The sequence below is a fragment of the Vicugna pacos genome, chromosome 23 (assembly GCF_048564905.1).
Source record: "Vicugna pacos chromosome 23, VicPac4, whole genome shotgun sequence".
Classification (NCBI taxonomy): Eukaryota; Metazoa; Chordata; class Mammalia; order Artiodactyla; family Camelidae; genus Vicugna; species Vicugna pacos.
Window position 1 is genome coordinate 12,277,929 of NC_133009.1, and position 27,672 is coordinate 12,305,600.

At 34.7% G+C, this 27,672-nt stretch overlaps 1 protein-coding gene across 6 annotated transcripts in view; it reads left to right on the forward strand.

The window, feature by feature from the left end:
- RCOR3 (REST corepressor 3) overlaps nucleotides 1-25,867 on the forward strand; it is a 48,253-nt gene extending 22,386 nt beyond the window's left edge. For 4 of the 6 annotated variants that reach the window (XM_072948491.1, XM_072948492.1, XM_072948493.1 and 1 more), the window contains 5 exons: nucleotides 1,646-1,864; nucleotides 6,278-6,355; nucleotides 14,079-14,136; nucleotides 22,546-22,787; nucleotides 23,255-25,867. In XM_072948491.1, the coding sequence (XP_072804592.1) occupies nucleotides 1,646-1,864; nucleotides 6,278-6,355; nucleotides 14,079-14,136; nucleotides 22,546-22,787; nucleotides 23,255-23,599 (942 nt within the window). In that variant the 3' untranslated portion in view covers nucleotides 23,600-25,867. The remainder of the gene's footprint in view (nucleotides 1-1,645; nucleotides 1,865-6,277; nucleotides 6,356-14,078; nucleotides 14,137-22,545; nucleotides 22,788-23,254) is intronic. The other 2 variants (XM_072948494.1, XM_072948495.1) reach the window with 1 other exon arrangement.
- Nucleotides 25,868-27,672: the final 1,805 nt, after the last annotated feature.

The window sequence follows — 27,672 nt, forward strand, 5'->3', positions numbered from 1 at the left end:
TATAAGAATATCCCATATTTTCTATTCTGCATTTTATTTCTTTACACATATAACACATTTTTATATTCTCTTTTATCTAGTAATTCTAATATCTGCAGTCTTTGCAAATATAATTCTGTTATTTGCTTTCTGCTTAGCAGTTTGTGGTTGTGAGCTCATTTTCCTTGGAACATATTTGTGGAAAATTTTTGAGACCTGGATTTAAAGTGCATTCTTCTAGAAACAGTTTGTATTTACTTCTGCTAAGTGTCTGAAGACCTTACCAGCTTAAGGCACTTTAAAATATAAATTTTTGATTTTGGGTTTTTTGGGCCAGACAGTTCATATAAATTTAGTACCAAAACCTGCTTGAGTATAGGCCTGTGGTTAGGGATTCTCAGGGGAGAGTTTTTTTGGTTTCTTTCCTTTCCATTCAGCCAAAGGTGAAGTAGGCATGACTTTCTTTAATCATCCTCTCCCTTTACAGGGCAGGGACATTTTTTTCTACTTCGCACGATGGAGTTCCCTTCCAGAGTTCTGGCTTTAGCTCCTGTGCCCTGCACCTGTTGTCCACTGAAGCCTAGGTCTGAGGCAAATGTCAGCTGCTGCGAACTTGCTTATCCCTCTGGATTCCTGCTTTCTCATCATTTCTGGTCTCTGAGGAATTCCTCGCTTCTTTGCCAGTTCAGAAATGAATTTTTAAAGATTTTTTAAAAAATACTTGATCCAGCAATTTTAGGAGTACTATACTGGGAAGGGTTTTCCCTGAACATTGTATCTGCCATGTGTTGCTTTGAGTTGAGTTTTAAGCATCAAAATGGATTACACTTCAGTATACAATTATTTTATGACTTGTACTTAGAATTCCTTTTTGAAAGAACTGGATGATTAAGTCTGTTCAGTCAAATAGCCTTCAGCCTAATGGACACAGTTTCTAATGAATTCCTGTCTCAAAAGTACAGAATAACATTGCATTCTTATATTACACTTTAAGAATATTACAAGTAATAATGAAATCCTACTTAAGAGTTCATGGTCATCATTATTAGAACTTTTCTAACCTCTTCCAAAACACAATTGAAATTTTATTTTATTACACAGATAAATAGACTTGGAGTTTAGACGTGTTGTTAGGATTAAAATAATTCTGTGCTCTTTTTAGTTTTTAGAGACATAGCTCTCTTTCAACAACTCTAAAGTGAGAATGAAATGCTATTTTTTTTTAACCACTTGTCTGATCTGCCACTTGTCATGATTCCTAATTTGCCCCTTTTTTTTGCTTTTTTGCTCTTTAAAAACTTTACACTAAATAAATTATAGCACTACCCCCCCTTAATTGCTGAGAAGAAAATATATCCCATCTTGAAATCTTGAAGCAAACAGAAATAGTTTAGAGTCCACCTTATTTTTTCATTTGTTCATAGTCCTCTGGGCGTGGAAACCAAATGTTTTATTGAGTGGATTAATCAAAGATACTTTATGTTGTATGCTTATTTCCCCCTAATTGATGAGTTGTTGTGTGTGTGTTTGGACTTGTATGTAATATAACTGTTTAGAAGTATTTTATAGGTGTACTTAGTGTAACAGATACTTCTACTAGTAATCGACTGTTTTCAGTTTGTACATGTGTAAACCAAGTGACCTGTTATTCTCTTTACTCTCTCAGGGTAATACTGACCAACCTGTCCAAACTAGCAAGATTGGACTTGGAAGGAGAGAATATCAGAGTTTACAACACCGCCATCATTCTCAGCGGTCTAAGTGCCGTCCACCTAAGGGCATGTATTTAACCCAGGAAGATGTGGTAGCTGTTTCCTGTAGTCCCAATGCAGCCAACACCATCCTGAGGCAACTGGACATGGAGTTGATTTCTTTAAAACGTCAGGTATTTTATAAAAATTGTATTTTTAATGATTCTGCCCATTTTGCTTACCTGCTTTTACCTTCATAAGCTCAAATTTTTTTTTTGCAGATTTTCTCAGCCACCCATTTACATAAGCTTTGTTTTTTTGTTTACCTTGTTTCTAAATTATAAGATACCTCTGTCTGTTCTCTGTCTATTCTGTCTGTTCTAGATTTGAATCCCAGCATTGCTACCTGTTAGTTCTGTGATCTTGGGAAATAATAGACTCTCTAAGCTTCAATTTTTTATCTATAAAATTGAAGATAACAATCACACTTCTCTTGTAGGTTGTTGGGAATGATTTGAGACGATACATGTAGGTTGTTCAGCAGTGCTTGGCACATTCTGAATGTGCAGTGAATAATGGCTGCCCTCTTCATCATCCTCATTAACGCCAGTAGCAGGAGCAGCAATACTGTAAAAGTATCGTTACCATAGTCAGGTAGTGATTAAGAGTTAGGATCTAGAGTCAGCGAACCTAAGTTCTAACCTGAGCAACACCGTCTACTTCCTGTGTAACCATAGGGGAGCTGTTTAACTTCTCTTAGCTTCAGTTTCCTCATCTTGAAATGAGGTTAATAATACCATGGTTGGGAGGAATTAAACAAGATAATATATGGTAAGTGCTTAAAACAGTGCCTAGCACATAATATGTATTCAGTTAACGGTTATTAGGTCTCTGGCCTTTCTCAGTCTTCTTTTCCTTTTGTTTCTTGTTAATTTGTTTCTGTTGTTGTTTTAGGTACTAAGTGTGTACCTTCTTGGTCTGTATTAACCATCCTCACACTATTAGCCAGTGACTCGTGAGTCTGCCTCTTAAGCTGTGGCTTTTCTCTCAGGCTCTTTGGCTACATTTCCAGCTACCTGCTAGACATCACACCTAAGCCCCAAAAGATTTTTTATTCTGTTCCCTGTCTGTTGAAACATCAGAATTATCTTTGACTCACCTTTTGCCTTTATCACTCCCCCAACATGCACAAACCCAAATGGTAAATTATGTGAGTTTTAGCTCTGAAGTTTTCTTTTAATCAGTCCCCTTATTTTTAATCTCATCCCTACTACCCTTGTTCAGGCCCTTACACCTCGTATCTAACAGTAACTGTCTTATTGATTCTCCTTGCTGTCTACCTCTCTTCAGCTCCAGGTTACACATTGTTGTCAGCGTTATCCTTTTTAAATACGAGTATAATCAAGATCACTCATCTTAAAGCTCTTCATTAATTTCTGCTTGCCTTTAGCAGGTTACAGCAGAGGTAGACAGGAATTTATAAGGTCATGTTAAGAAATTTAAAATTCATCATGAGTTAGGAAGCCAATGAAGGATTTAAAAGACGTGTAACATGGTCATATTTTTATTTTCCAGCTGTATCTTTCTGTATTTTTTTAGTAGTTGTTGTAGGGGTTACATTATGCATCCTTAGCTTACAATATCATCCTTGCTTAGCTATTACATTAGCTATTACAGTATGCATTCTTAGAGTTAATATTACTCCACTTCACGTGTAATACAAGAACCTTGCAGCAGTATAGTGCAGGACCAAGATAGTTTTTCTCTATTCCAGACATCCAAACATTCAGACTTCTTTATCCATTAACCCTGGTTACTCACCCAAACTGCTTTTATATTTCTCTTTTCTTCTCCAGCAAACTCCCTGAATAAATATCTACTGCATTAGCTTCCTCTGCTTTCTGACCTTCACTTCCTCTCAGAGGCTTCCCATTCTGGTTTCTGTCCCACATCCCATCCCAGTTTTGCGACTGAAAAGGCTACCTTAAGATTGTTTGTGAACAAAATGCCAGGTCTAATGCCCTCTTTTTGGTTCTTACTTCTTTTGACAACCACTTCATCCTTCTTGAAATTCCTTTCTTTTGATTTTTATGACCCTGGACTCTCAAGTGCATATAATATGTATTTGATTGAATGTTTTGCCTTTAGTCGAACCATAAATGTGTGCAAGACTTCCATCTTCCAACCCACAGCGCTACTTCTTCTTAGAGAACTTCTAAAATGCTTTGCCTATAGTATTTTAAATGCTCAGAATGTTTTAAATAATGAAGGAATAAAACATACTCAGTCACCTGTAATCATACTTTATCCTAAACACTACTACTTCACTTAATAGACTTTTTAAATTTATTTTTATAAAGGAACTTTTTTAAAGCTTTAAGTTCCTTTCTTGGATATTTATTTGGTGTGTAACAGAAAAGACTTGCACTCTTGGATTTACAAATTCTACCAGTTTCATATCCCAGACACATCTCGTAAACAGTGTCCAGACTGAATTCTTCCATGCCCACCTAGTTATCTGTTCCTATTTTTGCATTCTCTGTCTGGGTGAATAGCAACCACATACACTCAATTACTCGAGCCAGTGACTATAGAGTTATCTTTGATTCCTCCTTCTCTCTGATTCTCTGCAATCAGTTGTTTACAAAGACATCTTAATTTTGTTTCCAAGTTACTCCTTTAACCCATCTCTGTACACCACCACCACCACCCCTTCCTGCCTATGGTTTAAATCAAAGTCCTCAACATTTCTCACTTGGATCATTAAATTAACTTCTATCCTCTTCTCCCTATTCTGTTCTCCAGATTACTACCGGAATTATCTTTATAAAATGCAGATGTGGTTATGTTGCTCCCTTGCTTAAAAATCCTTTAGGTTTCCTTCAGTCTTCAAGCAAAATTCAGATCCTTTGGTCTGGTCCCAGCCTACCTGCTTGCCCACGCTTAGGGCTTTCTGTTCTTCCTAAATGCTATTCTCCCTGGAAGGCGTTTCCTCCCCCACAATCTTGTCTACCTGCTTGATTGTTATTAATCCTTTAAAACTCGATTTAAGTGTCATCGCCTTTGGAAAACTTTCCCTAATCTTCTGCACTGCCCACACCTGCCAACACCTATACAGACACACTCTCTTCTTTCTCTCTCCAAGACTAGGTTAGGTGTTTTAGCATTTGGCATATTTTTATACTTTTTTTTATCTCCCCACGAATCTATGAAATCCTTTAAAACTGTGGCTTTACATTTTATATCTGTATATCAACCTAACATGGCTGATCAACTAACTACATTTGAACCAACCTAGATTTATACTGTGTTTTTCAGATGTCAGGTAAAAAAAAAGAGGAATTGCAGATCCCTTTGTAAATATTTGATTGTCCATATTGGAAAAAAAAAACAGAAAAAGTAAACACATGAACAAATAAAAAATCCTAGCTCTTAATATGCCATTAACAGTAACAGAGATGAACAGTATTGCTAGTGGAAGAGTAGTTTAAAACTCGCATGGTTCAAATTCAGGTCCTACCTCCTGTTTCCATAGCCTTGGGAGTTTCTTCTCTGTGCCTTCCCTTTCTCATCTATAAAGTGGTTATAATAGAAATAGTTCTGCTATAACGCTTGTTTTGAAAAGATGAATTTGTTCCAGCACTGTTGATATACTAGGGAACAACTTGAGCATGAGGTGAATTTTACATTTGCTCACATGTAATTTTTGTTAGTGGTAAACTGCACCTAGCTAACTGAGTACATACCCACACACTTCAGGTGTATACCAGCTACCTCAGTTTTCGGTGTATAGTGTGCCATCCACATCCACATCTGGTGTGAAAACTTTTCACATGACTTCAAATAACGCTTCTTCTACCACTTCCCAATAACTCACAAGCTGCAGCTATTCTGACACCCACTTACATAAGCAACCTTCCAAGGTAAAGTACCATCTTTGTTGTAGCGTTTGTGAATTTCTTTACCATTTAGAATGTGTAAAAACTGTGCTGTCATTTTTATTAGGTTTCTTTCTTGGCTTTCATGTCATTGATGAAGTTTTTGGGTGTTGTGTCCCAAGTTCCTTTTTCCTTATAAGCACTGTGGTTTTTATTGTGCAATTTTGCATCATACAGTGGCTTGGAAATGCATAAACTGGGTTATAGCAGAACTGATTGTTCTTGCTTCACAGAGTACTTCAGAGAATTAAGTGATTTATTACATATGAAGCACCAACAATGATGCTAAATACAATAAACACCTAATAAATATTCACTCATTATTAGTCTTACTGGAATAAATGTTATTCGATCAAAGCATTTGGTAATGAGAAATATTGGTGGAATTTAATTCCCACATATACCACTAGTTTTTGATTATAAGAGACATTGTTACAGATATTCAAATACATGATTTATGAACTGTGTCAATTAGTCTGTTAGATATATATATAGTTGATGTGTGTGTATTTGAGTGAGTGGTATATCACACCCTAAGTGTGATAAGCGTTCTATCCTCCTGAACTAAAGTTTAACAAAGTTTTGGTATGTATCCTTGTAATTGATTGAGTACTCAAAAATCCACCTAAGTACAAGATCTAATTCATATTTTGGGTTATTTTGTTGAAGGTTCAGAATGCTAAGCAAGTAAACAGTGCACTTAAACAGAAAATGGAAGGTGGAATTGAAGAATTCAAACCTCCTGAGGTATGTTATTGAAGAATATATATGACTAAGAATGGTAAAACCTTCTTTGAGTTATTCAGTATTCAACTACTATTTTGGTTATGTGTATTGTTAATAATACTCTGAAGGTTTCATAATGTGGATAATTTATTATGTCTCTATTTTGTCATTTAGATAGTCTTTTGAGACTTGTCTAGTGATTTAAGTTAAATCATTTCTTTCCTGCCCTTAGCACTTCATATCAAAGTGATTAGGGAAAATAGCTATACTGGTAGGCCCAGCGCATGTGAAACTAGAAGGCTACTGATGAATAGTCCAGTACATGTTTGGGTCTGTAGCAATGTTTGTTCAAAGCCCTTTCTACTGTGTAAATTGGTAACACAGGAAGAAAAAGATCACAAGAAAAAGAGCTCATTTTAACAGGTTTAACAAAATTTAATTTTGGATATTTGTCTTTTGGCTCAGGTTTCCAACTAGAATTTTAGAATGTGGACCTACATTCTTGTACTCATGTTCCAGAAAATATGAAATCCTAAAACAAGATATAGATTGACCACTTTCTCAAGTCTTACTTGTACTTCAGCTAAAACTTGATATGTTTTTGATATTTGTGATTAAGGTAGTACTTAAATGCTTATAAAATCCAATCAAATCTTTTTACAGAAGTTTCTATTATAAAATCTTTTCTCTTTTCCCTCTCTCTCTTTTTTAAGATTTCTGTCTTATGCTTCATATCCTGAACTTGCCTTGCTATGTATGTAATAAGCAAAGAATCCTACTTGGTCTTAATGGGATGTTTTCCCCCCAAATCATAGGTTGACTGAAATATATACAAATGAAATATGTATGAGGGGCTGGGGGAAGACAGAAGAGTAGTGCTTCAGAGCTAATGCACCATGTGCCACCTTACTCATTAGAATCTTTCAGAAAGGAAAAATCATTATGAAACAAGTTGTTTTTGTTTGTTTGTTTTGAATAATCTCTTTCAAGAAGGTTAGGTAATGGAAAAGAATGGAATATACATAGACTATTATCTCATTCCAAACCTACCAGTATTCTATTCACAAACATTCTGGTGACATTTAAGTAAAGACAACGTAATACAAAGAATACTACTTTATTTTGTTATTTATTGCAACCAAAATTATTTTAAATTTTGCATTGAAATTAATGTAATAATTATTAAAATGTATAAAAGCAAAAAACATAACTATAATTTCATAATTTACAAATTAAATAAAAAATACAGCAACATTGAAAACATTATGGGGGTATCTCGAAGAATTTTTATGCCAGTCAGTTTGAAAATTTAAGCAAAACTTAGCAATTCCTAGGAAAATATATCTTACCAAAATTGTCTTAAAAAGAGAGAAAACTGAATGATTTATAACCATTAAGTAAATGGAGGAACAATTAATATTTTTCTCATAAGAAAACAGACTGAGACAACTTTACAGAAAAAGTCTACCAAATTTTCAAGGAAATGAGATTCTCCTCTCAAATATTCCAGAAAATTGCAGAATAGTCTCACTTATTAACATTATGTAAATAAGGTGTGAAAGTGCAGTAGCAGCATTGTAACTCTCCTGTTTGCTGCCTTGTTTGATGCTCACATAAATGCAGGGAAGTAGATGAAGGAAATACTGTGATTTTACATGAGGAACCTGGGCCTCAGAGTTTAACTGACTTGATCAAGATCACATCTAGTAAACAGTGAAACTCTGGCTATATTTCAGATTCTTAGAGTACATGTGAAGTCCTAGATTAATATCATGCTGCCTTTTACTTTTGTAAGTTTTCATATAATAGTAAAAGTATATATTAGATTCCCACATTTAAATGCACTTCTTGGGTTAGAAATTATCAAACATTTATTACATCTCTCTGTTTATAATAAAAATAATGATCAAAATGAAACAACCAAAATCTTAACACTCTACCATTCATACATTGAGGTTTGTATATTTGAGGTTGATTTATTGAACTCGCCTAACTTGGAAAATGTATATGTTTTATTATCTAGAAAATGCCCAGAATATATTTATATTTATCATATTATTCCTATTGCTTTGCACTGGAGAGCAAAGTACTAGATTAATAGTCAAAGTAAAGACCTTGAAAAATCATGTACTCTGTCCCCTTACCTTTAGGTTCACTAGTAACTAACCTAAAAAATTTCTCCCTAATACCTAGTAAAGAATTTCATTAACCCTTTAAACAATAGACAACTAAATGATGTAACTCAACTGGAAGTAAACAGTTACTGAGATGTTCTACTTATTCATTTGGTTGTATTTGTTATTTTCATTTAGGGGAAAAATTGATGAAAAAAGTCCATTCACTTTTCTAAGTAGTTATTTATCACTTATTTCATGTGAGGCACTGTGTTGGGCACTGTGGTGGGAGAGGGTGAAGAGGGGACACATAAAAATGAGGAAGGGTAGATTTTTACATCTGCTTTTTAAAAGAACTTATAGTCTAGATGTTATAAGACAAACTAATTAGTTATGTGATTGATTTATAAGTAAAGAGCTTAGGAAAACAAGTGGTTATTATTCATTCCAACCAGGATAATCAGAAAAGACTTCTGGAGGGGGAAGTTTCAGGTGAAGTTTGAAGGATGAGTAGGATTTTTACACATACAAAAAGGGCAGGTAGAAGGAACAATGTGAACAGTGGTTTTGTGTCGAGTGATACATTCAAAATATAAATCCAGTGGGGAAAAATAAAAGCACTGGATATTCCCTGAGCACTTTTTATGTGCTCATTGTTGTGCTAATTACTATTGAGAATTCAGTGGACGTATAAAACGATATTTTCTCAAGAAGCATAGTATCTACTTGGGAAGGCAAACGTGGTTGCAGAGGATGAACGAACAGGGTGTATGAGAGAGATGTCAATAAGTCTGAGTTTAACAGGTACTTCTTTGTGATAGAGATCAGTGGGCAAGGCCATTGTGAAAGCAAAATTTCTTTGTGAAAGCCAAGAAGAGAAGTTTGCCTTTAAAATGAAGTGAAAAAACCCTTTAGCTTCTTTAATATAAGAGGGATATAATGACAAATTTTAATTTTAGGAAACTTATCCTGGCAATGTTATACAAGATAAATTAGAAACTTAATAGCTGCTAAAATATCAAGCGTGTGAGTGATAAGTAAATGGGAAAGGGGTATTGGGTAGTGTCAGGTATTAGTCATAGGAATGCATAGCAAGTGATAAATCTAGAGTACACTGCAAAGTAGAGATTAATGTTATCTCCTTGAAAGTATGTGAGAGTGTTGTAGTGGTGTGTGTTTGTTTTTGCTTTGATTTGTTTTGGGTGGAGGTAGTTAGGGGGCAAGGAGATTAATGAATCCAGGAAGGAGGAAACTGCAAAAGGAGTGCTCTCTAAACCTGGAAATTTCCCTATAAGTGGATGTTTTCATGCATAGGTGTGTGGCATCCTTTTATTAAGGATGCTGGATGGAATTTTCAACATTGGAAGGAAGTTTGAACTTGGTAACCTTTTCTAACTCTTCCAAGTCAGAGATAGTATGAATCTACTACTGACAAAAATGGGAAAGATGTGAAGACAAGTTAATTTAGCAGGGAAAGGATGTAGTAAAGATGTTGAATTCACTAAGGATGTCATAGATTGTTCTTGAAGGCTCTTTGGGCTTTTTACATTATTATTACTATTCTGTATGATTTTATATTAATATTTTATTATTTTAAAAACAACAGTATTTCAGACTGGGGTTTGCTGCAAAAGAGTGTTCTCAGTGGTACCTCATAGCAAACCATAACTACCACACAGTTTTAGATTTCTAGATACATTCTAGTTGTACTTTGCTTAAGTGAAATGAATCTCTACCGAAGTTTCTTGGGTTTACAAGAGAATATAAAAATCAGTTACTTTAAGGAATCCTATGTATTTTAAAAATGTTAATCCTGTTTCTCCTTCAATCATCCCTCTCTTCCACTGTTTCCATTTTGTCACACATAGACTGTTTAATTCCGTTCAGTTTCAACTCCCCCTCTGCATTTTTTCACTGAAGCTTCTTAAAGGTTAACAACATTGGTGCTAACGACCAAATTCCACAGCTCTAACTCATTCCCCTTGCCCTTTTCTGAGCCCTTCACGTAGATGATGACTTCTTTCTTCCTTTAACTTTTGAGAGGTTATGCTCTCTTTTATAACTATAATTTTCCCTTCTCAGCTGTAATTTTTCCTTCTATACATAGTAAAGGTATTCTCCAAGTTTCACCCTCAAAATTCATTTCTCTCTTTCCTCTTTGGAAATACACAATCTCGTCACTTCACTATATTAAAGTCACATCATATGAACATTTGAATGACATACATTCAACCATAGCTATTCAGCCAGATGAAAAAAGAGAGACTATGTTTAGTAATAGCAAGTGCAGTAGTGCTGGCAGTTCTGCCGGAATTCCAGTTACCCTGTGTGTGCCCAGAGTGAGCAGTTAGGAGCTGGGAGCTGTGAGTCCACCATTCCTTTAGTCAGTGTTCTCATCCACATGCCTCCTGAGCATTTCCTTTAACTGAACGAGGTTCTAATACTTAAGTAACTATTTACACTTTTCATTCAGTACTATCCTAGATTCGAGCCAAAGGCTCCATCTGGGATTTAACTGAGAAACTAGTGTCCCATTCCAGTGTTGGAGGAGAAACTGGCTATGTGGACTTCGAGAGACTATGCCCATCTCCATGGCTACCTTTGTAAGAAAATTCCAAGAGTAGTTTTGAAAGGAAAACAAACAAACAAAAATTCATAGCCTAGTTTTAGAACCTTGTATCTGAATAAGGTGACTTCATTATTTTCCCTGGAAAATAAACATTTTCCAGACACTTAAAAATATATATATTTGAATAGAGGAATCTATTTTAGCCTCCTGCCTAATAGCTCATTTTCAGTGTATCCCAAGTTAAATTCATCATGTTAGCCTTGCCTTCCCACATCTCCCAAATCAGCATTTCTTAACTTCAGTTGTAAGCGTCACCCTTCTCTCACCTTTCTAGGCTTAAAGTCTTACTCTGCTGGTAATCCTACTCTTCTCCCCACAGTCTCTCCCCTCAAAAAATTGCTTATTAAACTAGTGTGAACTCATCAACCTTGATACTTACTGCCCTTCCCAAAGCAGTCCTTAGTGTATGTTGGTTTAGTTAAACATCACCAACCTTCCAGGCTTATTTGTCACTTCTTCCTGACACACATCTTGTTGTTCCCTATACATGGTATGCCTTCTCATTTTTGCCTTTCAGAAACTTCTCCAGTTCTTAAGCCCATCTCAAACTCCAGCCCCTGCAACTTTCCTTTTTCCCCATTCCAATCATTGTGACTTTTCCCTCTCATCTTTGAATCCCTAGTATACTCTGTAATTTTAATTTTAATACTAGTTATTTGTGCTCACCCATCTCCTGATTTACTTGTAAGCTGGAAATAAGTCTTCATAGTGCTTGTTATTTCTCTTTCACCTTTTGTTCCCTTTTCACGAATGATACCCTTTTGTCCAGTTTTTGCCCTTGAGGTTTAACAAATATTAGTTGATCAACATTAATTTGTTTGCTCAGACACTGTGCCAAATTTTTTACATGTATTCTAAAAATATATCCTTACATATATTTTACATTTATCCTAACTTTAATCTCTAGGACAGCTTGCACTGTAGTACTGTAAGAGATCCTCAGTATCCAGATGTTCATTAATCTAAGGGATACACGGAGAAGCAAAAGTTGCCAAACAAGAAGACATTCACTAATGAATTGAGCACCTATAAAATTAGGCTGTAATCACCAATGCTCCCTGATTAACCCTAGCCGTTATCTTTCCCATCCATCACAGCAACATCCTTCCCTGTTACTCTCAGTACAAATACAGCACAAACCCAAATGAAATTATAAGCCTTGCAAAAGATGTGAAACTTAGTGAAACTGTGAAAGTACAAGAGAATGGCTTTAATTGCTTGCAGAATTGTCGACAGTTGGGTAACTAGCACAACTAACAAAGAAAAAAGGATGATGACTCAGACAAGCACTTCAGAAAAGAATGAATTAAGTAACAAAGAGGGGTCCTTGAGAAAACTGTTGAAGGCTTCAAAACAAAAATGACCTATTCTATGCCCATGATGTAAATTACAAAGCTAGAGAATGTTACACCATTGTATGGTATGCCAAAAAATAAAACTAAAACCTATAAGTGAAATCAATAACCATTGTTAATGAACTAATAATTTGTAGTTTCATATTTCAGATTCAGTTACAATCAATCTTTTATTTTTTAACCATTTACTCTGAAATATTTGGACCTGTTTTAAATAGGTTCCAGTACCAGTTATCCTTGGGTACCAAGGATGACTTCTGTCTATCTTTCACAGCCAGGGTAGCATCAGATTGTCTGGGTATTAACTCAAATATTAGCTCCTACTCCATTCTTTTGACTCCTCTTTTAGGGAACATATGTTTAAAGTTTCTAGTTTTTCCTCTGCCATTTCCTTTTTCTTTTTACTTCTTCAGCCTTAGTTCACCCTTATTACTGCTTCTGTGTGTGCTGTCCCCCCTCTTTCTCTTCACCTGTTTACTGTTACTCCTTTGCGTCATTGCCAGTATCCTGACCTTGAGGCTAATCAGTGTGCCTGGCCGGCCTTGCAGTCCCTTCACAATCCCTTCATAATCTGGAATTCAGTGCTTTCTGTTTTAGGTTTTTACCCCCTTTACTCTTGGTCTGTCTTTATTTTTTCCTTTCTTCTCTAACAGGTTTTTTTTTTAATTTTGAATTTTTGTATCATTCTTTCTTCCAAGTGCTTACTATACCTCTTCGCTCATGGTGAGACAGTTGGTGTTACCCAGAACCTCTGTGTACTGTGGAAGCTCTTATTGCTAGGACTACAAATGAGATAAAACCTAAACACCCCTTCTGAAAGGAACCCTTCCTGTTCTGCCCGGCATGTGCATGCATCACATTGGCCACTTTGCTGGGCAGTTTCTGCTGCAGCCCTCTATGCGCTGGTATGCTTGTATCTGTCCCTCCGTCTACTGCCAGAGATCCTTGATTAGTAAGCGGGGGGTGGGGGTCCACGAATGAAATTTGGTTAGGTGTTAAATATTGTACTACTGCCATAGTAAAAATCGTTTGAGATTTAGAAATTTTTTAAACAAAATTATTGGGAGGAATATGGGAGGCCTTGGAGGAAAAAATTATTCTTATAGTGGGTCACTTTCTGCTCCAGAAATTTAAAGAAATATTTTAGAATGTATCCCTCATCTACAGTTTTATGTTAATTTATACACATTATTTTTGATGGGATGAGGATGGGTTTAGTCTAATATGAAGAGAAAATATGAAGAGAAGACATTTTAGAGAGAGCCACAGATCTTCTCTAAAGAAAATAAGGTCTCTTAAATTTTTAAAACTAGGCTAAAATTAACACCTACAATGTATAATAGGAACATTGTAGTTGGAAAATGGATGACTAATAGATTTTCTCAGCTTTAATATCTTTGACTAGAGTGTAAGTGTGAATGTTGTTCATTCTCCCAAATTGGTACATTTCCCTTTCATTATCTTTTTGTGTTGGTAAAAGTTAACTCAGAATGTATTTTTTAAATTCTTATAAAAATGAAATCTTCATAAATCAGAGTTTTAGTGATCTCATGTCTGTGATTTGGTGAAAAGTTTAAAAAAATAAGCACTTTGGAAAAATGTCTGTCTTCATATCCTCATTAGGAAACTTCTCTTTAATTTTGTAGTCAAATCAGAAAATTAATGCCCGTTGGACCACAGAGGAGCAGCTTCTAGCAGTGCAAGGTATATTAAAGATAAGCAGTTATTGTTGTTAATAATTATTTAACTTGTCATGAAAGGTGACTACCATAGTTCTTCCCTTCCTGTAGAAACGATCGAGAAAGGGGTCTTGTGTTCACCACAAAGTCCTGGTGACCAGGAATTCTGTTTTGTACTTGTGGATGTGCCATACTGAGCCTATGTGCATTCTGGGTCCTGAACAGCACATAACACTTTCTCAGCACTAAATAAATGATGATGACAAGCTTGAACAGGTCATATGATCTCTCGCTGCTTTTGCTTCAGTGTTCTTGCAATTGGGTTCATTCTTACTGTATCAGGCAGTAACTCATCGTTAAAAGCAAAAACTATTACGTGTTTCTGGTTTCTCTGATTACTCTGTATACTTTTTAATAAATGTCAGATACTGAAATTACTAATGATATATTGTAACTTTCAGTGTACCATAACTTAAGAGATATGCCACTGAATGCTTTGAAACCTGACTTTAAATATCTATATATATATTTAAACAAAAGAGACATAAGAGATACATCAAGTGTTCATATATATGTGTATATGTATGTATATATATGTAGTATTTTAAATGCACTATTTATAAGAATACTTTGAGTTGTATGGCAGAACACTTTGTAATATGAATACGCATGGGCAAATTGAAAGCATAATAAACCTGGATATTTTCATGTTTGAATTACTTAAAGAAGGGCACATTGTATATTTTAATTCAGTGCTGTAGATTTTCTTTTCCTTTCAAGATAAACTATCTGCAGGACTGATTCTGTAATTTAAATTTGGTCTATAATTTGTTTCTTCCTGGCTGAGCCCTGTGTTGAGTACTAATAGCTTTTTTCATCTGGATTAAGTACTGTAAGAGAGGTGGGCCCCAGTGAAATATAAGTATACCTTTGAAAATATTTCCAAGTATTCAAACATAGAGAACATATTTAACTCAAAAATGCTGTGCAAGTATCATTCGGATGTGAGAATAATGTAGTTAAAGATTGATTAATATAAGACTCTGCAGTTTGACTTAGAGTAAGAATTACCCACCCAGTGTGATTTGAAAATGTCACAGGAGAGTGCCAACAGGATAATGTCGACCTTCCCTTTGGCCTTTACAGCACAGCACAGTCATTTCATAAATAGAAATGCTTGATCCTATGGAGGCAGGGTGTCAGTGTGCATAAGGCACATCTATAATTGTAGAACTAAGTTTCTGAATGAATCAGGATGAAGTTTAATCAGTTTATAATGTTCAATAATTGTTTTCAAATTAGAAGCTGACCCTTTAAATTTTTGATGACAAAATTAGTATTCTCATTGGCTGTTTCATATTCGTTTAGAACTGTGACTTAAGCTCTAACGTGGTTATTTGAGTGGGCATTGCTTTGGCGATGTAATGCTGGTTTCCCTCCATTGCAGTAGCCTATAGAATTTAACCCTGTTTTCCAGTATTCTGTTGCTTAAAGGTTAGTGTACTAATCCTGTAGTATAGTGTAAGAAATTATGCCGGTGAAAGGATTTTCTGAGGAGAATCACCTAGGAAATCTGGGTTAATCTTTCTCTATGTGTACAGCACTCAGGATTTGATATTGTTCTGCAGGACTGCTTTAAGTGGTAGGATCCACTTAAGTAGTAGACTCCTATGGCTGGGTTGGATATTATGAAAAGCTTCATTCAAGGGAAGGACATTGGCAATAGTACATGTAGAACTGAGCTATATTTGTGGCCATTATCTCTGCTTATAAATATTGTAGGAATGGAGTAATGGAAATAATCAAACATTTCCTCTCCTCTGAGGGACATTCTCTATTATATTTTTATGCACATTTGAAAAGTAATCCTTAAATAAATTACACTAATGCAGCAGTTTGTATGGAAATGTTCATGTTCTTAGGATTTTGAAAGCACTCTCTTAATATGTTAAAGTCTTTGTTTTTATTTATGTATTTTAACTCTGTGTGTGGAATTTTTATTTTCACTTTGAGTTTTTAGGGGTTTTTGTTTTTGTTTTTTGATTTTTCTTTTTGTTTTTGTTACATAGAATAAAACAATATAAAGCTGTTTGTGTCCAAAATAGTTATTTTTAGGGAGAAGTGCCAATTTTGCCCTGTATGCCCACATATTTATATAATGCTCAGAAGTGTGTCTTATAAACAGTGTAATCATAGCAATGTCACCTGTACCTGAGTCCCATTGTGGTTAAGGTACATAATTGCAGCTTTTATTTTAACATGTATAATTTGCTATCCAGAAGTACTTATCGTAGCAGGCTATTGTTTTTGGGTTTTTTTTTTGTTTGTTTTTCCTTCTTTTTAATCCTTATCATTAGCCTTTATGTAATATTATTCTTAAAGCCACTTCAGTTTTAATCACTTATGTTTTGATATTAACATGTTTTAATTTATGTAGTATTTTATATTCAAGATATTTTACATATATATTCTGAATTGATATTCATTTGTTACATGTTTTATCTTGCTCATAGTTGATTATTACTGTGACCTAGAGAGAGAAATACTGACTCTGGTGTCACTGGTGAGATTTATAACTCTGCTTTTAAATAAATGTTATTTCCCACTTTACTTCGCATCTACTCATATTATTGTTAACTAAGTACTAACCATTTAAAGAGTAGATATTTAAATAAACAAATAAATTTTATTTTAACAACAAATATTTAAGTAAATAAATAAGCTATTTTCCCTTCCTTCTTCCTTATTTGGAAGGGGGTAAAATCATACTCAGACCAGATATGAATGTCTGCTTATACTTGTATAATCTATCACTTTATTATGTTAATTTAATTCTAGCTATGTCATAACTTCAGGAACATTCTTTAAGAGTCCCCAAGTGGGATATTGTAAATGCTTTTAATTTAATCCTCTTAAAATACTTGTCAAGAAAGATATTTCTACAATTTCTGTAATCTGTTCCAGCTTTGAGTATCTAAATTTTCTATTATAACAAGTTAACAGTAAGACCAATTATAGTCTGTTTATAGCTTGTGTCATATATATATAAATATTTTTCCTAATCTGTGGTGTTTAGAAATTATCCTAAAATCAATCTTGATAGTCATATGATAAATGTTCCTTATTAAGCAAGAATTAAGAAAAGAATTAGATTCCAGGAGTATTTTTTTCCATGTAAAATGGAGCAATTACTAGCTGTTTTCAAGAAAATAACAATACGTTTAAATGATAGTGCAAAACATCCACTCTTTAAAGTATATAGGCACAGAAGGTGGGGGGATACAATATTTGATTTTTTAAGTCTCCTCCTAAATGTATTCATTTCATAGTCATGTGGTTAAAAAAAAACCCAGTATGCTCCCCAACTAAAATATTGTGCTATATTAGGATAAACAACAACAAAAGAATTTTTCTATTTTATCAAGATGTCAACTTTAAATTTTACTTTTTTTTTCATATTGCCTGCCTTCTCATATAAAACAGGAAATGGCAGAACTATGTTCAAGTCAGTTATGCTTACAGTTAAATGTTACCTTCTCTCCCTGTAGTTTATACATTCACTCCTTTTTAGGAGAAATGAAGTTGCAAGTCTAGAAATTGTCTTCTTTCTAATTTTACCTCCTATTTTTAAAAAAGCTAGAATGTTCCCTAAAGTAGGTGGGGAAAGGAGATTTGGCAGTTGATTTAAGATATAAGGATTGTAATCCAGTACATGATCAAAAGGAAGTTGGAGATAGATTCATACTTCCCATCTAAAAGGCATCTTTTTGCATTAGAGAGTTTCTTCAGTTATAGCAGGTAGCCTAAGAATGGAGGCCGAAAAGTATAAATGTCAGCCCTCTGGTAAACTTGCTTCAAATTATTAATGATTCAAAATTTACAACGTTTCTGGGATGAAATTTAACTTGCAGCAAGGAAAATGGGAAGATTCAGAACAGAAAATTTAGGCATTGGAAAGGAAATACATGATTTTGACTTTAGCCCTTGCTCAGATGCGCCACCGTCCCACTGCTGTTGATATCTTTATTACCTTCTTTAATACGGATTCTTGAAGAGATTTACAGGAGGTAGAAATTCATGTTTCTAAATGATTTGAGTTTAAAATCAATCTCTTATTGATAGGAAAAGGCCATATCACTGGGAGTTTCTAGATGTCACTATGTTCTTATTTCAAAAATAGATTTTTCAAAAATTAACATTTCCCAATTATACTAAGTTCATGCTCACTTTAAGACATTTTGCTATAAGAAGCAGGAAAAAAAAATCCCCCAGATTTTCATTACATAGACCTACAAGTAGCCTTGCTACTATAATATTTGGCGCTTTTTTTTTTGTAGTCCAAAGTCAGATTTTAAAAATAACTTTTTAAATGTACCAAAAACAGATTTATAATATCCCTTCTATCTAAGGAAGAAAGAGTCTAAATTCCTTGTCCAGGGTTGGGAAACACCAATTTACAAATTCTCCTGAAGTTACTGTCTTACTAGCCAAAACTCTAAAAATACGAATTTTTTTTTTGGTTGGGTAATATAGAATAGTGATTGGAAAATGTGGACTTTCATAAAATGTAATGATAACATACTATCCTAGTAAATTATATTTATATGTTAATTCTTAAACAAAACTTTAAAAGTACATATTTATAAAGATTACATATTTATAAAGATTATAAGGCATCATCTGCCAGTGTAGAAGCCACGTTGTTTCATTGTAACTTTCAGATGAAATCTAGAAAATTGAAAACAATGTTTTCCTCTCCTTGGGAAATACTTAATTTCCCTCTTCCAGGGTTCTCTGAAGTTTGTTTTGTTTTTTTTTAACCCCCCACTGAAAACTGACCTCTTGCCATAAAGATCAGAAGTTTAATTTAAAACTAATGGTTCAAGTGGACCCAAACCTTTTACATTTTCAGAGAGAGAGAGATTTAATCATTGTATTTGACTCCCTTGCTGAGAAGTCATTCAGATGACCTTGGGCCTTTTTTTTTTTTGAGAGAGAGAGTTAAAAAGTGTTCTGTATTTCTTTGTTATTTAATAATGAGATAGAGTGATTAGATGGTTTTGACCTGTTTACTTTTTGATTCCTTTAGTGAAATGTCACTTAATCAAAAGTCATAGAGATAGTACTCCCCATGAGTTACTAATTAGGAATTGTTGTGATATTGTGTCACGGTATTACTTTATTGATTCAGCCTGTGATACGGGATATGATTCAGAACACAAAATTTTATTTATTGAAGAAATCCATGAGAAGTTGATCCATCATTTAAAATACAAATTTGGGTTTTCAAGGTCATTAATACTAGCATTCCCATTTTATGTGTTTCTTATTTTTATCAAGGCAGACATCTTTTAAAGCAGAGCAAAATTCTCATACCTACAGTATTTAATGATGAAAATGAAGAAGGAAAAATTTCAGATTTTGTAGTAAGAACTTCCTAAGTCATCCTAGCACCAATTCTTGTAGATATGAGGGACCTTGTTTTTAATAAACTGTGAAAAAAGAATGGACCGCCCCTCTCCTAGATACAAGTTGTAACTAAATTAGCTCTGATATCATAGGTTGTTAGTTTAGTTGCTCAGCACTGCTACCCTGCTGTGTTCTCCAGACGCCTAGCTGGGGATTCTTTTGAAGGAGTCAGTCCTGTTAAGTCTTCAGTTACAGCCATAGTACAGAGCTTCAGAATTCCACCTTCTAGCCAAAATATCCTGTTGACCGAAGTCATGGGAGTGTAAAAGTGATAAAGAAGTCAGCCACGTGTGACTCTTGTAGCCTTGGGAAGAAACGCAGAATGAAGCCCTGTAGTAAAGAAAAAGCTATTGTATTTCCTGAGCACTTTCTGTGCATTCAGCATTGTGGTAATGCTGATGGTAGTTTGTGTTCCATGGGATCGTACTTTCCAATCTTCTTCACATCGTGGCACACAGAGAATATTATGGGATTTGTCATAACACACTGAGGCAGATCTATAACGCTGCTGTTTGTCCAGGGGAGACTGCCAAGGAGCTCTAGCTAGCTAGCCCATACCCAGCCCAGCCATCCTGCAAGGTTAAGGGCAATAACATTTGGGCCCACTTATTCTCAGGATGTGACTGAGATCCTTAGCCAGACTACAGAGGTCTGCAGTGTGATCTGAGCCTTTAGATTTTGCAGAGTGGTTGATACAAGACCGGGTTACTCAAGTTAATAACAAACTTACCTAGTGACCTGAAGAAAACCCTTGACATCCAAAGTATCTGGGTAAACTAAAGTTCCTATAGGAAGTAGTTTTGGTTTGGGGGCATGTAATTCTGAAAATGCAACAATATTAATGACAAGCAAGAGAAAATAAAGTGAGAGACCACAAAAAAAAAAAGTCAGACGAAGAGGGGACAGTAATGGAGTCAGACGTGGGGACAACTTATTGGTAGGTTTTGGAATATATTTTGCTAAACAAATAGGTGTTTGGAGGATTGTAATATCATCAGACTTGGAATCAGAGTTACTCTAATGTGACTTCTTGCTAAGAATATAGAAGATCTAATTCTAGATTTATTTAAGGTTTTCATGTCTAAACTCGTGTATTCAGTAGGTTTGGTTATTTCTAGAATGTAAATTAAATATCCCTTATGAAAGTTATTCTGTGATTTCTAATTAGTATTTGTTTTTCAGTGCAGTCATCACAAGTTGAGTTGCCATTTTCCAAAGTATAAGTAGCAGAGAAGTACTTGAGTATATAGCAGTTATTCTTCATATGAAATGACCTTGGGTTTGTACAGCCAGATAAACCCTCGGTGGAACCTAGTCACCATTAAAATTTAGACTCAGTTATGAAATTCAAACTGGAAATCAGCTCATGTATTTAAGAGAATATAAATTCATTTATGTTGCCAAAATGTTGGACACAATGCTTAAGTCGCATTATTACTTTTGTTGTCCTGCGTGTTTTCCCCTTTGAGAACAGCAGATGAACATAGTTTACAAACCCAAAACACTGTATTAACAGTGGGATATGGTTATAGCTTAATAATGTCAGGCCTCCTACCCAGAATGCATTAAGATAAAAGAATTCTCCGTAGAGTCAAGCCTAGCAAGTTGAATGTAGCATGAGATACTTATTCCCAAGTTTCTAATATAAAATAAACACAGAATTTAAAAACAAGAGTTATGTTGTATCATGCTGGTGCTTTTATGTAATAAGTATACCATCCAAATAGGTATCAGTAAGAGTATGTCTAGCATTTCTGCTGAGGTACTAATATCCTTATATTATTCTTTCATCTGTAATTGTATACATGTTAAGTTTATTTAAATCCCCATATTTCTGGCTGCTCAGGTTAAACTATGGACTTCAATATAAACATCAGTATTTTTTTTCTCCTTTCTCATCTCTAATTAGTAAGTTACTATTTTTCTGGTATTTTAAAAAACAGTTATCAAATTGTAAAAATCAAAATTTTGACAGCTTTTATATTTTGAGCTAAGTGCATCTCTTTCTAGAATGAGTCATTGAACTTCTTTTAGAATTCCCTTAAGAACAAATTATTATCCATCTGATTATATAAAGTCATTTAAAATTCTGTAGCATAATTGACGATCTCAAGTTTGTAAATCAAATATTATCCTTCATTCTAATAAAAGTTCCATAATGAAAAGTTAGATTTTTAAATAACTGAAAGTACAATCCTTCTTAAATTTAAGGTAGTGATGATCAGCATGAGTGTCTATAAATCGTCACTACTATCACCTAAGTCTTCACGCTGCAGAGCATAGCTGGGAATCCTTCATAAATACACTGTTTAGGACTGTTAGATAAGTTAAAATCCAACAGACTGAAAAATAGCTCCCCTTTTTTTGTCCATTAGGTTGTGATGATTCTCCTGCTTTTTGTATTTAAATTCTTAGCTCATTTCTGTTCATTGGTACCTGGTGAGATAGGCAAGTAATTATGTTGAAGTTGGTGTTAAGACCAAAATTACAATGCTTTTCTTAATGGGGGAACCCTGAGACTACCTGCTCAGTCCATTGAGGGGATAAAAGAGATGGTTCATTCCCATCCAGCTTTGTTTACAAACGGTGTTGCTCAAATTTAGGTGACTGGCTACTAGGGAAATAAATGAATGTGGAATTGAGGATGGAACAAAGAATTCAATGCTTTACAATAAATGGACTGTATTTGAGAGTTCAAGAAAGGATTGGAGAAAATAACTGAGTATGTAAACAATGGTAAGTTTCTGATTGTTCAGTTGAAGGCAAGTAGCTGGCTCGATGACATGATAATTGATAGTTTTCATCTGTGACCCTGATATCTTAGCCTCTATCTCAGAACTGAGAAATGAGCAGAGTTTATCAGAAAGGATTTTCATTGCTGGTATCTTTGTGTGTGCATGATGTATAGTACACACAGCTCTCCTTATTGATCCTTCACAGGTGTATTATTTACTTTGCCTTCCAGGTGTCCGCAAATATGGTAAAGATTTTCAAGCTATTGCAGATGTAATTGGCAACAAGACTGTTGGCCAAGTGAAGAACTTCTTTGTAAACTACAGGCGTCGGTTTAACTTAGAGGAGGTATTGCAGGAATGGGAAGCAGAACAAGGAACCCAGGCTTCTAATGGTGATGCTTCTGCTTTAGGGGAGGAGACAAAAAGTGCTTCTAATGTGCCATCAGGGAAGAGCACTGATGAAGAAGAGGAGGTGTGTTTGTGTATGGAATTTGAGCTAATATGAGTTGAGGAATCACTATTTTGTGTGGTGGTCTGTAAGGTTAATTGTCAGAGGACTGGCTAAATGAGCATGAAAGGTTGACAATACACTTACTCAGAGGTGCATCTCTCGTGACTCCTAAGTCATAATGACATGCTGAGTTCTGATCCTAGAAGAATGGAGAGTGTATTGTTCTTTCATAGTCTTTTTTTTTTTCCAGTGTTAAGCTGTTTACTAATAAAGATGCCTGTTTGGTAGCTTCGTTGCTTTTTCAGTTTTTGGGTTTTTGTTTTGTTTTGTTTAAAATAAAAGAAGCTTGTGCTTCCAAAAAACACTGGTGTTATGTTTTTGTTTTGTTTTGATTTGTTTTGTTTTTCCTGTGACAGCCCAAACTATATTGTATTAAATTCGTTAGGAACTATCATCTCATACATGTATTTTTGTTTCTTCACCTCTAGGCACAGACCCCACAGGCTCCTCGGACTCTGGGTCCATCACCTCCTGCCCCATCATCCACTCCAACACCAACAGCCCCCATTGCCACTCTGAACCAGCCTCCACCACTTCTTCGTCCAACACTGCCTGCTGCCCCTGCTCTTCACCGGCAGCCTCCTCCACTCCAGCAGCAGGCTCGGTTTATCCAGCCCCGGCCAACTTTAAATCAGCCTCCACCACCTCTCATTCGCCCTGCTAATTCTATGCCGCCCCGTCTAAACCCGAGACCAGTGTTGTCCACGGTTGGTGGTCAACAGCCACCATCACTTATCGGAATTCAGACAGATTCACAGTCCTCACTGCACTAAAATTAAATTGGACAGAGCTGCAGTAACTTTTCACCCCATCATTATACCAGTGCTCATCTGACTGATGCAAAAAAGGAAAGAATCATCCTTCCTAGATACTGAGGCTACGACCTAGTTTTGTGGCAGTGGGCTAGCATAAGTGGGTGGATGAGAAATTTTTTAGTTCGTGCAACTGAAATGAAATACAACAGAAAGCCTACAGTTAGCCTCCTTTCTTGAGTATACATTCAGCGACATGATCTCATTAAAGAAAAAAAAGATTAAGTATTCTATATATCAAGGTTTTTTGGTTTTGTTTTTACTGTATTTATTTTATTGAGAATCTTTATATTCCTGCCTCTTCATAGTCAAGGCTCTTAGTACAGGAATATTGACTTAGGAATTGTGAAAACTCCTTAAGTTTCCTAAGTTAAGGATGTTTGACTTTTTCTCTTTTTTCTTTAATTTAATTTTAACAACATTTTCCTATGTTAGGAGTGCAAGAATAAATAGCCTGCATTTCAGATTTTGACATATGTTCATTTAATACATATTTAAGAAATTATAGCTATATATCCCTTTTTCAAAAAATCTTGCTTTTTTTTCTAAAGGAATTTAAATATATTCCTTTAAAAGAAAGCAGTTTAATCAATTGCAAAGCAATTATATGAAACCATAAAGAATGTACTGAACCGATTAATCCTTTAACATACAGTTTAGGGTCCTAGTGCAAGTCCTTGCTTAAAGGTCATTGACCCGCCATCTGTCAGTGATAAGAGGATCAGAATAAGAATTTTAGCTACAGATGAGGACTTAATTTGTTAAAGTACAATGTCTTTAAGTTCCTTAAAAATGAAGTTAATTTTGATTTTTTTTTAAATGTTTCTAAATGCTATCTGCTTTTAACTAGTAGTTGCCTACATTTGGGGACTTTAGAAGAGAATTATATTTTGTCAGTTATGTGGAAATAGTGGTTATGGAAGCATTTATTTACGATACCCTTTTTATGTTTAGATTCTGGACTTAAAATTGCCCTCATACTTATTAATATGGTCTGCATTTAATATAAAAGATGTTTTCTTGGTAAATCTCTATTGTACTATTTGAGTACATTTGTGTATTCCTTGCAGCCGACCTGTACTTGTGGGTTTGGTTTAGGGTTAAATCATCAACATTACTTCATAAAATAAATTTAAGAATTTGTTGTGTGTTATCTAAAGATGTATCAGTATATTGTCACAATTGTGCTGTTAACTTAAAATGCTGAGACCCCTTTTTATAAAGAAACAAACAAACAGAAAAACTAAAGACTTCTTAACGCAACACATAATCATTAAGCACCTACAAAGAATATTTTACAAGTGATAGTATTTCAACAATGTATTAGTAATATTTTTGATACAGTTATTTCATATTGGAATCATGACCTGTGCAAAGGGACAGATAGATCACTTAGATTACTATACTAGTGGAACTTAAGCTAAATGTTTGCACATTCACATTCTCCTCACATTTAAGACTGTTTCATGAAATAGTCAGCATCTAAGGTCCTGATTTCTATTCTGAGATGTCATATATTTCCCAAATATTGGAAAAATAGTCCCTACCTTTTGCTGTAAAAGCATTAAAGAGCTGCAAACAAATCCACTGATTAGTTGTAATTTTGACGTTTAGACCACTTATTTCCATAAGGACCTTAAGTTCTGGTGTAATCTAAACCTTTTTCCAGGGTGTGTTCTTTCTTTCTCGTTGGATCATCTTATGATTTAAAATTCGAAATACTCAAGAATTTATACTTACTTTTATTTTAAAAGCCACAGGGGACAGTTATATATCTTAAAGGAAAATATCTAAAGCATTTTTTAAAGTATTCAGATTGTCTTGCATATGTGCATACTAGACAGCTTTTATTGTCTTGTCTCTTGTCAGTAGACCTTCAGTATACAGTATGTGGGACACGTCAGTCAAGTTGGTCAGTGCCAGCCTCTGTCCAGCTGTTAAGTATATTGTGATTCATTTGAAATCTGTTCTATCCCAACCATGGGCAAAGGTGCTGTATCTGAGGGATGTGCTGTAATTTGATTTACATACACTAGAGCACACAGTAGGAAAAAATCTTAGCTCCATTAGTAATATGACCCATGTATATAGTGAGATGTCTTTTATCGTGTGCTTTGCATATTTTGTAAATACTTTGCACGTCATCATTTTCTTTTTTGTTTAAGCAGTGTTTGGCCTGGAAGAGTGATATGCTTGCTGCTTAATCAAAGGATTAAAGAGTTAAAGATGTCTATGTCTTCTATCTTTATATAATTTCATGCTGTATGAAGAATTTAGGACCTCTTCACTGTGAAAATTTAAATACTGATTTTTATAAAAAAAAAAAAAGCAAAACCTAGAAATCTTTTAAGGACCATTTCATTAATCTCAAGGTTATCATTTTTTAAATCTACACCCAAGTATTTTTTTCACTACATAACTAAAAATAAATTATGCTCTTGATACATCTGGTAATATTAATGAAAAAAATATTTTTCTATATGATTTAATTCCAGTGTAATATGGATGGAGGTAAAAGGTAGGTTATGATCAAAACGTTTTCTTCATAATCTTATAATTAAGTGAGTAAAATATTTGTAAAATAAAGATGAAAGAATGTCAAATTCTGTCTTAATATAGGCCTACATTCTTTTTAGGAATAGATACAGAAAACAAGCAAAAAAACCTGACAGTCATGATTTTCAAATATATTAAGAATGTTGCAAGTACTTTGGTTAAAATGCCAAGTTTAGTTTTTAAATAAGTTGTATTCTGTTTATTCCTGCTATCAAGAGAATATTATCCACGAATATTAATAACTGCTAATTACTTAACCCTAGGATGCCAGGGTCTCCTCAAAAAGAGTAATCTGACCTAGAACTCAAAGCAGATCTCTCTCTCTTTGTGCTTTCCCAATGTAAATGATGGGTGCATTCTGATTATAGGAGACATAAGAAAATGTTTATTCTTTTTTTAACTTGGAGATTGACTATAGATACATCATTCATGAGATTACAGAGTAAGTGAATACAGAAAGAATCCAAGAATCAAGTTTGAGAAACCATGTGATAATATAAGATGTCTACAAGAAAGTACCTCATTTTCTGATACATTTGAGAGAATCCATAAACCGCTTTCTCCTAGGTAAAAAAATAGGTCACATATAATTCCTCCAAACTTAAAGTCTGTATTAACTGCCTTAGGAAGCAATGTTCTTCAGCAATGAATTTTACTGACAGTGGAGTCTGGGAGTAAAACATGAAGAGGAAGCTCCTAGATGTGTGACTGTTTTCTAAAAGGCCACGTGGCCTTATCTTCCCCGTTTCTGCTCTCGGAAGAATACTTGCAAGGGAGAAACAATGAAGACCAGAAATTAGTATTGGATTGAGATGTTTGCAAATCGTCATTACCAGATTTAACGATTGATAAGGGAATGAATCTTTGCAATGTGGTAACTTAAACTTTAGAATCCTGAAGCTGGAATTTGAGTGAGCCGAGTCTCTAAGGAAAACATGCTGGGAAAGTGAAGTGGAGCAAAAAGGTTAATCTTCCAGAATGTTTTATATAATGCTTTTTTTTTATTTTAAGGAAGCTTCAATTTTTATTCTATTTGATATCTCTTACTTAAACATGGCAGGTACAGTTAGTGATCGCTAAGGAGATCCTGAATAAATAGCACAACAGGTTTCTCGAAGTATCTTTTTAGCTCCCTGCCCAGAGCAGCTTTCATAACTGGCAAGATTTGGCTTCAAAAGGCCTTTATTCCCAAGACCATTTTTGTTCACATGCTGTGCCCTTGCCGAAAGAGAATTTGAAAACAACTGGAATCGTGGAGGGGCCTGTCACTTGACTGATATACAAGAGTCTCCCTCTGCTGTGATAACTCTTCAGCTCCACTGAACAAATTACTTCACTTCTCTGTGCCTCTGTTTACTTTTCTTCCCTCCCTGAATCTTAGTGAAATGACAAGAAATACAAAAACAAAAATCACGCTTAGCAGTGCTGGAAAGCCAGGGAAATTGCCACCAGCAGAGACAGGTGAATGACAAAAACCT